The sequence below is a fragment of the Orycteropus afer genome, unplaced genomic scaffold, assembly GCF_000298275.1.
Source record: "Orycteropus afer afer isolate SDZICR_OR568_19922 unplaced genomic scaffold, OryAfe1.0 scaffold00420, whole genome shotgun sequence".
Lineage (NCBI taxonomy): Eukaryota > Metazoa > Chordata > Mammalia > Tubulidentata > Orycteropodidae > Orycteropus > Orycteropus afer.
In genome coordinates this window covers 2,761,505-2,771,994 of record NW_006922007.1, presented here as the reverse complement: position 1 = coordinate 2,771,994, position 10,490 = coordinate 2,761,505, and the positions used below count along the sequence as shown (strand labels likewise).

Here is a 10,490-nt window from a genome sequence, read left to right as displayed (position 1 = left end):
GGTGGCAGGGGTGGCGCTGCTTGTGGTGGATATGGATGCTGTGAGTGTGCTGTCAGACGGGAGTTCGAGGCCTCCCTCCCCACAGCGCACCCCAGCACGCCCCACAATGCTGCCTTTCAGGGCCCGGCCCACTCTCCTCTGCTGCCCGCCCTCCTCCGGTCGTCAGTGCCGCTTCAGATCCGGGGGGGCCGCCAGGGATCATCCATCCCACCCCCGCTGCCATTTTCCGCCGCTGGCATGGCGCCAAGGGGCGTTCTTCCCAGAATGACCACACCTCTCTGGTCTGGCACACGTGCGTGAGTGCCGCCGCGCCGGCCAGCTGGGCCCGGTCCCCATGTTCCCGGAAGGCGACGCCGCAACCTTCTTTCCGTGTGAGCGCGGTCATGGCGTCGAGGGGCCGCGCCTGTGCCGCTGCTGGCTACTGGCCCCTGGCTGCTCCCGTGCCTGCCTTCCATCAGCTCTTTGGCGTCCCTTGCCATTGTGACCAGCGGGGTGGGTGGGCCGCTTGGGGGCCACCGAGGTGGGTGTGCCTCGTGAGCACTAGTAGCGGGCCCTGCCTGTGGACGCCACCTGCGAGTGCACAGTTGCGTGACTCCCAACGCTAGGCATGGCTCTGCCGGCACTCGCCTGTACTCTAGGAGCTCTGGTAGCCTGGTGCCTAAGGCATTTGACTACTAACCAGAAAGCTGGCTCCTCAAACCCACCAGCCGCTCCTCAGAAGGGAGATTGGACAATCTACTTCTGTAGTGATACCGCCCGGGAAACCCAAGGAGGGGTCGCTGTGAGGCAGATCCGACTTGACCTCTTGTTGAAAATCAGTTGCCCATAAACGAATGGATTTGGGGTTCTCAGTTCTGTTCCATTGGTCTAGGTGTGTATCACTGAACCATTATCAGGCTGTTTTGATTACAGGGGCTGTATACTGTGTTTTGCTATTGAGGAATGAGAGGCCTCCTACTTTGCTCTTTTCTTCAACAGAACATTGGCTATTTGGAGGCTCTTTCCTTTCCATATAGAGTTAATTATTAGTTTTACCATTTTAGTAAAGCATGTTGTTGGTATTTGTATCAGGATTACCTTTTATCAATCAATCCTTTTAGGTAGTATTGACATGTTCACTGTATTAAGTCTTCCAATCCCTGAGTCTGGAATGTCCTTCCATTTATGTAGGTCACCTTTAGTTTCTTGCAGTAGTAGTAGTTGTTGTTGTGAGGTGCCATGGAGTCAGGTCTGACTCATAGTGACCCTATGTATGACAGAACAAAACACTGCCTGGTTATGCACCAGCCTCACAATCCCTGCTATACTTGAGCCCATCGTTGCAGCCACTTTGTCAATCCATCTTGTTGAAGGCCTCCCCTTTTTCACTGACGCTATACTTTACCAAGCATGATATCCTTCTCCAGGGAATGGCCCCTTCTGACAAAATAACCAAAGTAGGTGAGATGAAGTCTGGCCATTCTTGCTTCTGAGGAAGATTTCAGCTGTATTTTCTCCAAGACAGATGTGTTAGTTCTCCTGGCAGTCCATGGTACTTTCGGTATGCTTCACCAACACCACAACTCAAAAGCATCAATTCTTCTCCAGTCCCTGTTAGGAAAGTGAGGAAGTGCAGATGTTAAAGTGAAAGGACGGGAAGAAAAAGTAGCCATGACTTCAACAGATCAGAGCAGGCTTTATTGAAGAAAAGCCCTTGAGAGTTGGCTCCAGAAGCAACCATAGACAATGCCAGTTGCAGAGTAGAGCCGCACCTTGGGGAAGTGTTGCTCCCCTTTACAGGGACCTCTGGTGAAGGGCAAGGGGCTTTGCAAAAGTTGCAGTTTGCAGGAAGTGGGGTTGTTTTTCTGACAAAGCTGGGAGAGTGTGGAGTCTGCAGGCTGGTAATTTATCTTTGAGGTTTCACCAGGCGGGCAGCGTGTAGGGTCTGCAAGTGAAATTTATTTCTAAGGTTTCACAAGATGAGGCAGGATGTGCAGTCTACAAGTAGAAGGTATCTCTAAGGTTTCACTAGGTGGGGGAGGGTGTAGGGTCTGCAAGTAGAATTCATATGTGAGGTTTCATGGTGTCTTAGCCACGTTTAGAGTAGCCAGTTTGGTCCTTCATTCCAGACTCTAAAGGGATATAAGAGGGAGGAGGGTCAATGTCATCTTATCTACTGCTTCCTGCTGGTCACTGGCGGAGCTTGTTCTGCTGTCGCTTTGTTGAGTCTGGAGAAGGAACACAGTTTTCACATGATCTTGGGTGGTTGCTCGGGTGATTGCTGCCACGCGTCCAGGTAAGAAGCTTAGAAAGCCTGATGAACTAAGGGAGAAATGAACAAATTAGGAGTAGGCTAATAAAGGGAGTTATAAGAGGTATGAGTCAAGATGGGAGATTTCCTAGGAACCAGGAGGGAGATGCTGTTGCTTGAACTTGCAGTTTGTTGGTTAAATCTCAGAGGCACTGTGCTTAGGGGGATAGGTATGCTAAAGAGTAGGTTCCTGCCCAGTTGGTAGGGAGACATAGATAGACATTTGTTCCACATACCCAAAAAATCCAGAGGCAAAGTCAAAGCAGGTAGAGAGGTCGAACCGCACCATTGAAAGATTTTACCTACATCAGGTCGTTTGGTGTTCTCTCGCTGATGCCAAAAGGTAATTGAGTGTCCTAGGCTCATGGTGGTCAGAGGTTGAAATGACACAAGGGTATTGCTATTGAGGGAGGGGGTCTCTTGAATCAGCCTGAGGGTATTGAGATCTGCAAAAGTTTAAGGTTGGGGGGAAGAGGCAACATGTGCCCTTTGTGTCAGCTGGGGTTGGGGGAGATGCCCACCTGTTTACCATTCCAGGAATGTCAGGATGAGAGTTTCACCCTTGACAATAGAGGCTACCTGGGGAGGTTTCAGTGGTGGAGATCATGGGTGGTGGTGTGATCCTAAGGTAAGATGTAGCCCCAGCCTGGAGGGGAAGGTTAAGGTGACCCAATGTGCCTGGGATAGGGAGTGGAAAATTGCAGGCCCTTGGGGATAGGGACCCAACTTCAGAAGATGTTGGGAAAGGCTGATGGGAGATACAAAGAGGGGCTTGGTAGGCTAGGGTCATGAGCCTGGATAGGCTTGTGGATGAGGTGTTGGTGAGGATGGAGGGCATCTAAGGCCATATTGAAGTTATTGATGTTGGCCCTCTTGCATAGGTCTTCTCCTCCGTTACCGTTGTCACCATGTAATGCTTCAAATTCTGAGTGCAGGTCTAGATGGTAGTGCCGGCCAGCAGGTGTGATGAGCCATGGTTGCAGAGACACTGGAAAATCTTGATTAGCAGTTTGTGAGAGATGGAGGCAGACCTAGCATGCTGGTGCCAATGAAGAATTGGATTGTTTGAGGAAGGAAGTGGTTACATCAATTATTTGATTGAGATACTCAGGTAATGTGAGGGTTAGGGTCAGGAGCAGAAAGTGTACTAGGTGGCGGTATTTCAGTAAGGCTAGAGGTAGAAGTTCTACCCATGTTTTTTGTGTTTCTGAAGACAGTTTGGTAAGGATGTTTTTTAGGTTTGATTGGTTCTTTCCACTTTTCCTGAGGAATGGTGGTGATAGGGAATATGGAACTTCCAGGGGATGTTGAGATAAGATACTATGTTTTGGGTGATGATAGACATGAATTCAGGTCCATTGTCTGATTGAAAAGAAATGGGGACCCCGAAGCAGGGAATGATTTCTCGGGTTAAGATAGAGGAACCATAGAGGCTCTTTTATTGATGGTGAGATAGGCTTCAACCCATCCTGTGAAGGTATCCACTAGGACTAAGAGATATTTATATTTGTGGGCTGGGGGCATGTAGGTGAAATTGATTTGCTAATCTGATGCTGGGAGAGAGCCTCTAGCCTGGTGGGTTGGGAAAGTAGAGGCTCTGATATTGGAATTTGGGTTGGATTTCGAGCAAACTGTGCAAGTGGAGGAGAGTTGGCATAGAAAGGAAAGATCAGTGGGGGTGAGGTTCAGGAATGTCTGAGTGAAGGTTTGAAGGGGTCTAGTGTCTGGGTGAAAAAGGGAACATAAATGCTGGAGAACGGACCTAACTTGGTCAGAAGGAAGGTTCATTTTATTGTGAGTCCAAGTGGTGGTTGAATAGAGGGTTTTGGGGATGGGCTCTCCCAGAGCCACTTTTTTGGCTAGTTGGTCCACTATATTGTTTGAGTGGGAGATGTACTCTTTGTTATGCTGGTGCCTGCGAGAGTGGATTATAGCTACCTTTTTTGGGAATAGGGCAGCTTGTAATAGTTTTTGGATTAAGGTTCCATTGGTAATTGGGATTTTTTTTGTGTGTGTGTTAGGAAACTCTGTTCTCTCCAGATCAGGTTATCAGAAAGGATCATGTTAAAGGAATATTTGGAATCTGTAAAAATATTAATAATTTGGTCAGAAGCTAGTGTGAGCACCCGTATCAAAGCTATTAGTTCTGCTTATTGGGACATGGTTCCGTTCAGTAAAGATTTGGCCTCAATAATGTTATGGAGGTGGCCGTGAGGATTGGAATTGTGATGTCCCTGAATGATAGCATAACTTGCTTTGGCTAGGTGGGTCTTGTGAGCGCTCTTGTCAGTGAACCAATTGGGAGCTCCATCAATGTGTGTGTCAGTAATGTGTAGGAATGGATTTAATGTTAAGTTGAGAATTCAGAACAGGTATGAGGCTGTTATTCTGGCTGAGGGTCTGGAGGTGAGTCAGGTAATAAAGTGGTAGGGTTTATGGTTGTGCAGCATTGAAAAGTGACATTAGGGTTGCAGTGTAGTAAATTATTCAGAGTGGTTTTTCTAGCCATAAGTCTGTTTAAACTCCTTGGTGGAATTTTCTTTGAGAAACGGAGGAGCTTCTGATTGTTAAAGTTATCCACCTGGGGTATTTCTGTTGAGAGTGGCACAAAGCAATGTTCTGGGAAGTTCGTTCTCTCTCAGATGTTTAGAATTCTGATGTGGGATTGGTTAGATGGTCACTGCCAGACTCAAAAGGAGCCCTTCTAGGGCAGACGGAGTCTCTGGAACTGCTGGCTGAGAAAGACATGTTGCTGAGAGAAACACACTCCTGAGACACATGTGCTGCTGCGAGAGCGACACCGAGAGACACACGTTGCCGAGAGAGATACGAGAAACATGCACTGCTGGGGGAGAGACTGGGAGAGACTGTTGGCTGAGAGTTGGTGAGATGGAGAGAGACTGAGCGTTTTTCCTGAACTTGAATTGTAGCCTGGTGCTTCCCTAATAAACCCTACAGTCTGTGAGTTCTGTGTGGCCACTGCAGCAAATTATCGAACCCAGCAGAGAGGTGGTGGGTGCTGCGGGAGGAAAGATTTGTGTCAGGGTTGGTGAAAGGGCTGGGGGGAGACAGCATGTTGGCCTCACAGGGATAGGCCTTGGGCTACTGATGGGGATTCTGTCTTCCTCTTGTGAAGCAAACTATTCTCCTCCCACCAGATGTCAGTAGTGGCCCAGGAGGAGTGAGGTTGGAGAAATGAGCATATAAAAGAAGAGGAAGAAATGTTAGTGTGGGGGAGGGATAGGATGAAGAGGGAGAGACAGATGAGTTCCATGTCCTCCACTGCTTCCCTAATTTTCATTGTAGCAATTTAGGGAAACCACCACAATGGAGACCGCTGGTCTCCCCGATGTTAAATACACATATGGAAAGGTAGACAAAATTATAAAAATGGGTTTAGGTAAGTGAAGAGTGCTCCGTAAACATCTTCCCTGGGAAAGGTTATCAATTCCATAGAAGGCCCTAGCTTGGTTAAGGCTTTGCCCCTAATGTTACTATTTTGTGAAGATTGTCCCTGAAATGTTTCCACATTGTCCAGTGCAGAACCCAGCCATCCCTCTCAACTCCTTTAGGGTGAGCAGGGAGCGCCCAATTAAGCAATGAAGGTGGTGAGACCCAGAATGATGCCTTGATTTCCTCTGTTCCTGGCACATGGGAAAGGTGTAAGGGATCCAGAAGAATCTCAGGTACAAGCTGTATAGCTCATTAGGCTCTTCTCTGTCACCTTGTAAGCACACAGCACTCCCTACTATCAAGTAGGCAAGCTTGTATGATAGGACTGAGAGTTGTCCAAGCTTTCAGTGACTTCATCTTATAGGAAGGCCCCTTGAGGGCCTGGTCACCTCATGACACCATTTCTCAAGCTGAGGTTCCATAGGTTTTTATGTGAATGTAAAATTTAAACAAAATACAAAAATCAATGCAATGCTCACTCAGGGTGAGTCACTCACTCACTGCGGTCGAGTCAGTGTCAACTCACAGCAACCCCTCCTTTGATTTCTGAGGCAGTATTTCTATGGAAGTAGATTGCCCAGTCTTCCCTCCAAGGAATGGCTGATGGGTTTGAACTGACAGCCTTCTGGTTAGCAGTCAAATGCCTTAGGCACTATGCCACCAGAGATCCTTAAGGTGAGTTATGTCGTATGTCTCCCCAAGGTCCTTGGGGAAAGGGCATGAAGACTCACACACATTTGATCCTTCTCCTGCCTGTTGTAGAGACTGCTCCTCTACCACCTGCCCTTCTAGGCCCAGCATAATCCACAGCTGAAGAGATGCAAGAAGAAGCAGTACTCCCTAGGTCCAGTGGCTATCCTGGAACCTACTGGAGTGGCTACCCCTACAGATCATTTCTATTGACAGATGATCAGCTAACAAGGCTGTGATGGTTCAGGTTGTGTGTCAACTTGGCTGGGCCTGGTTGAGTGGCTCAGCAGCTGGATGTAGTATTCCCCATGATGAGACTGGTAATCAACTCCATAGTGGAATCTACTGGGAGCAGCTGACTGCCTTTGGGACGTGGTCTGCTTCCTGTATATAGGCAGAAGCCTTGGGGCTTATGGCAGACTTGAACACGGCATGTAGCTGTGTTGTTGTTCAGCAGCCTGCCACACTCTGCCGACCCTGGGACTTTCAATGGACTTGAATTAATGGCCTGCAGGTGGTTTGGTAACACCAAGGCTATGCCATTTTATTTGTCGAACTTGGGCTTGTCAGCCTCAGCAGCCAGTAGGTGCCTGAGTGAAGAGATGCCTCTAGCTTCAGTGGGCTGGGAGAAAGAGGCAGAGCTGAAGCCCAAGGTTGAGGGGCTTTCACACAGCCCCTAAAGCCTAGCATTTGGAACTCGGACTTCTAGCCTCCCAAACTGTAAGAGAATAAACTCCTGTTTGTTCAAGCCCTCCCATTTGTGGTATATTCTTGTCAGGGTGTCACTGGGTAACCGGAACACAGGCCCTCTCCAGCCTCTCTTTAAGTTTAATACAAAAAATATATCACAGAACACATGTTTAACTGCCAGTGATAAAAATCATTGATCCCATGGCAGGGGACTTCAAGCACAATTGGTATAACATACTACACAAAAACACTGTTCCACATCCTACTTTGATGAGTAGCAATTGGGATCTTAAAAGCTTGCAAGCAGCCTTCTAGATGCAGTGATGGGTCTCTGCTCATCCAGAGAAGAGAAGAATGAAGAAAACCAAAGATTCATGGAAACCGTTAGTTCAAGGGACTAGTACACCATGTGATCTTCAACCTATATGACTATGAGACCAGAAGAACTAGATGGTGACCAGCTACCACTGTCAATGACTTGGAGGGGGATCTATGTAGGACATCCTGGATAGAGTAGGAGCACAATATGGAACAAAACCCAAAATAATAAGAAAAGGGGGGGGAGGACCATGTTTGCTGGTCTGACGAGCTTGGTGGACCCCCTGAGACTATGACCCCTACCTGCCCTTCAGGTCTGGAATTGAACCCACTCCTGCAGCTTCCAGCCAAACAAAAAAACAGGCATATGAGCTGAGCATTTACATTAGGCAGATACACTCCTTGGAGAGATCAATCATGGGAGAATAGAAGGGCTGTGTATCCACAGGGAGATAGCTCATGGGGCAGGAGTGCATGGGAGGAAGTGGGAAGATAGCTGTGCACTGTGGGAAATTGCAGTCAATGTCATGAGACACAGTGTATGTGAACTGCTGTATGGTAAATGAATTTGCTCGTAAAATTTCACCCAAATCACAATAAAAATTGAAAAAAAAATTAACCCCAAAATTGACCTCACTTCCAATGGCCGTCACTGGGTTTAGTTTATACCAGTGTCAGCTCATGCAAAACAAATACTTATTAAATGAGCAGAATCACAGAGATAGTATTTTATTCTGGGAAGACCTTCAAGGCTTCTCCAAGAACCAAGAATTCATCCAATCATGATTCCTAGTAAAACAAGTTACTTTCTTAAAGAGCAAAACAATAAAAACATATTTATTAAGTGTTGGCCACTAATGCCAGTGAAAACCAAATCATAAGATAAAGCTAGCTTAGGAACTGCATGGAATTCCTAAGTTCAATGGAATAAATGGACTCAGAGTTTCCCAACCTTTGTTATAGCAAAGACGGACTCATAGAGTTTTTACAGGATAGAAGTGAAGTGAAATGTGTGAACTCAAAGGAAGATGAGCCACTCCAAAGTCTATTTTAGGTTTCCTAACAGCCTAGCTCCATTTCCTGGAAGAAAATACATGCCTTAAATTTATTTACAAAAGGAAAAATAAAAACATTTAGATCTGAAGGCAATCATGGTGGTCTAGTGTCCCATCTTGATTGACAAGCTGTAGTTGTCTTCTCAGCTTCTCCCCTGAAACCCACCAGGAAAGACCAGGTTTCTAAATGCTCCTTGCTCTTGCTGAAGGAAGAAACTACAAAGCACTGCAGATAGAATGCTACTGTCATTAAGTTCAAAGCCTTACTCCTGAGTTATCGCTAAGAACAACTTTTTTTTTTTTCAGTTTACTTATTCACTGCTCAAAACCAATGATTTCAGCAGAAATATTAAAGAATCTTAGTAGAAAATGCATTTCCATTTTAATGACAAGAATCTCTTTAGAACTTTATCAATAACTTTGCCAATAACAAAGTCCGTTGGCATACAACTATGAAATTGTTCTCTAAAACCATCTATCGCTCACTTCTATAGTGAGATGGTTCCAATGCCTAATCAGTCCAACCGCTGAAGTAACACCCAGATGTTAAGAAAGAAAAAAATACAACGTGATATAATCATGTCTGACAGAAAACTACAAGTTGCAAGATTTCTTCCAAAAAATGAATCAAAATTAATAGAAAGCTATATTCAGAAACATATTAAACTTATTATAACCACTGTAACTCTAATATACAAGGCTTGGATGCAGGAGGGGCAATCCACTTTCCACAATGTTTGTAGCAGACTGGAAACCAATTCGCTATGTGTAACTGAACATTTGTATCCGCACCTACTTCTGAGCCTTTATCAGTAGAGCTCAGTATACAGTAAATCTATCTTCCTCCTAAAAGCTCACTTTATATCAACTATTTGTAGTCTCTCTTCACAGCCTTTCCTCGACCTCTCCACGACCCATCACCACTACTAAATCCTGGGATTTCCTGATAAAGTGCAGATCATGATTTGCATTATCCATGAACAGCCAGCAAGTGAACAAGCCCCTAACTTATCTCCCACCTTGCAGTGGACATTCCAAGTAAGGAAAAAATTATACATGGAAGGCCACCAAAATTCAAGTACTCATGGTCCAATTGCAGTTAAGATCCTTCACGTCTATCACTCATTAACTGTTTAAATCCCATTCTAAAATTAATTATTGTTCAAAGTTTAATTTGTACAAGTTGGGACATTTTCTTGAAGTCTTGCACAATAACTTACTGAAATTGAGTCAAATCCGACTCACAGCAACCCCACCTTGGGCTTCCGCGGCAGTATCACTATGGAAGTAGTAGCTCAAACTTCCTTCCGAGGAGTGGCTGGTGGGTTTGAACAGCCAGCCTTCTGGTTAGCAGTTAAGTGCCTTAGGCACTGTGCTACCAGAGCTCCTTTATTAAAAACCAGTAATGGTCAGTCCTTGAGTTTTCACAGAAACAGAGTACACTAACATACATTTGTCTTTTCTATCTTGTTATTGTGATTTGTGTGAAATTTTACAAAGTAGATTCGTTTTAAACAGTTCATAAACTTTTTGTTTCATAACACTGATTATAATCCCCACAATGTAACAACTCTCTTCTCACTTCCTCCAAGTGGTTCCCCTTCCTTGTGGCCCTCTTCCCTATCCATCTCTGCCTTTCTAGTTTTCTCCCTTTGCCAATGCTGCCCTTCTGACCTCCCATGGTTGACTGTTCTAAGCAGTGCATCTCTCTAGTGTAGTTGTTCAGCTTCTAGGCCTGTCTTTGTTTGGCTGAGAGTTAAGCCACAGGAGTGAGTCCAAATCCAGGCCCAAAGAGTGACTAAGGACCATAGGCTTGGAGGTTTCGCCAGTCTCTATCTGACCATTTATCCTGGTCAATTTTATGTTTTTGAACTTTGTTCCATATCCAGGATCTCTAATTTTGATCCCATTCTGAGTGTTTGGCATTGGTAGCTGGGTACTAACTAGTTCTTCTGGTCTCAGGGTCCTGTAGACAGAGGCTTCCATGGTCCATT

At 45.7% G+C, this 10,490-nt stretch overlaps 1 protein-coding gene across 1 annotated transcript in view; it reads left to right on the top strand.

Moving 5' to 3' along the window:
• The first annotated feature begins 383 nt into the window (after positions 1 to 383).
• Positions 384 to 10,490, top strand: part of LOC103208284 (leukemia inhibitory factor-like) — a 40,449-nt gene continuing 30,342 nt past the window's right edge. The window contains exon 1 of the mRNA XM_007953969.1: positions 384 to 440. Within this exon, the coding sequence (XP_007952160.1) occupies positions 384 to 440 (57 nt within the window). The remainder of the gene's footprint in view (positions 441 to 10,490) is intronic.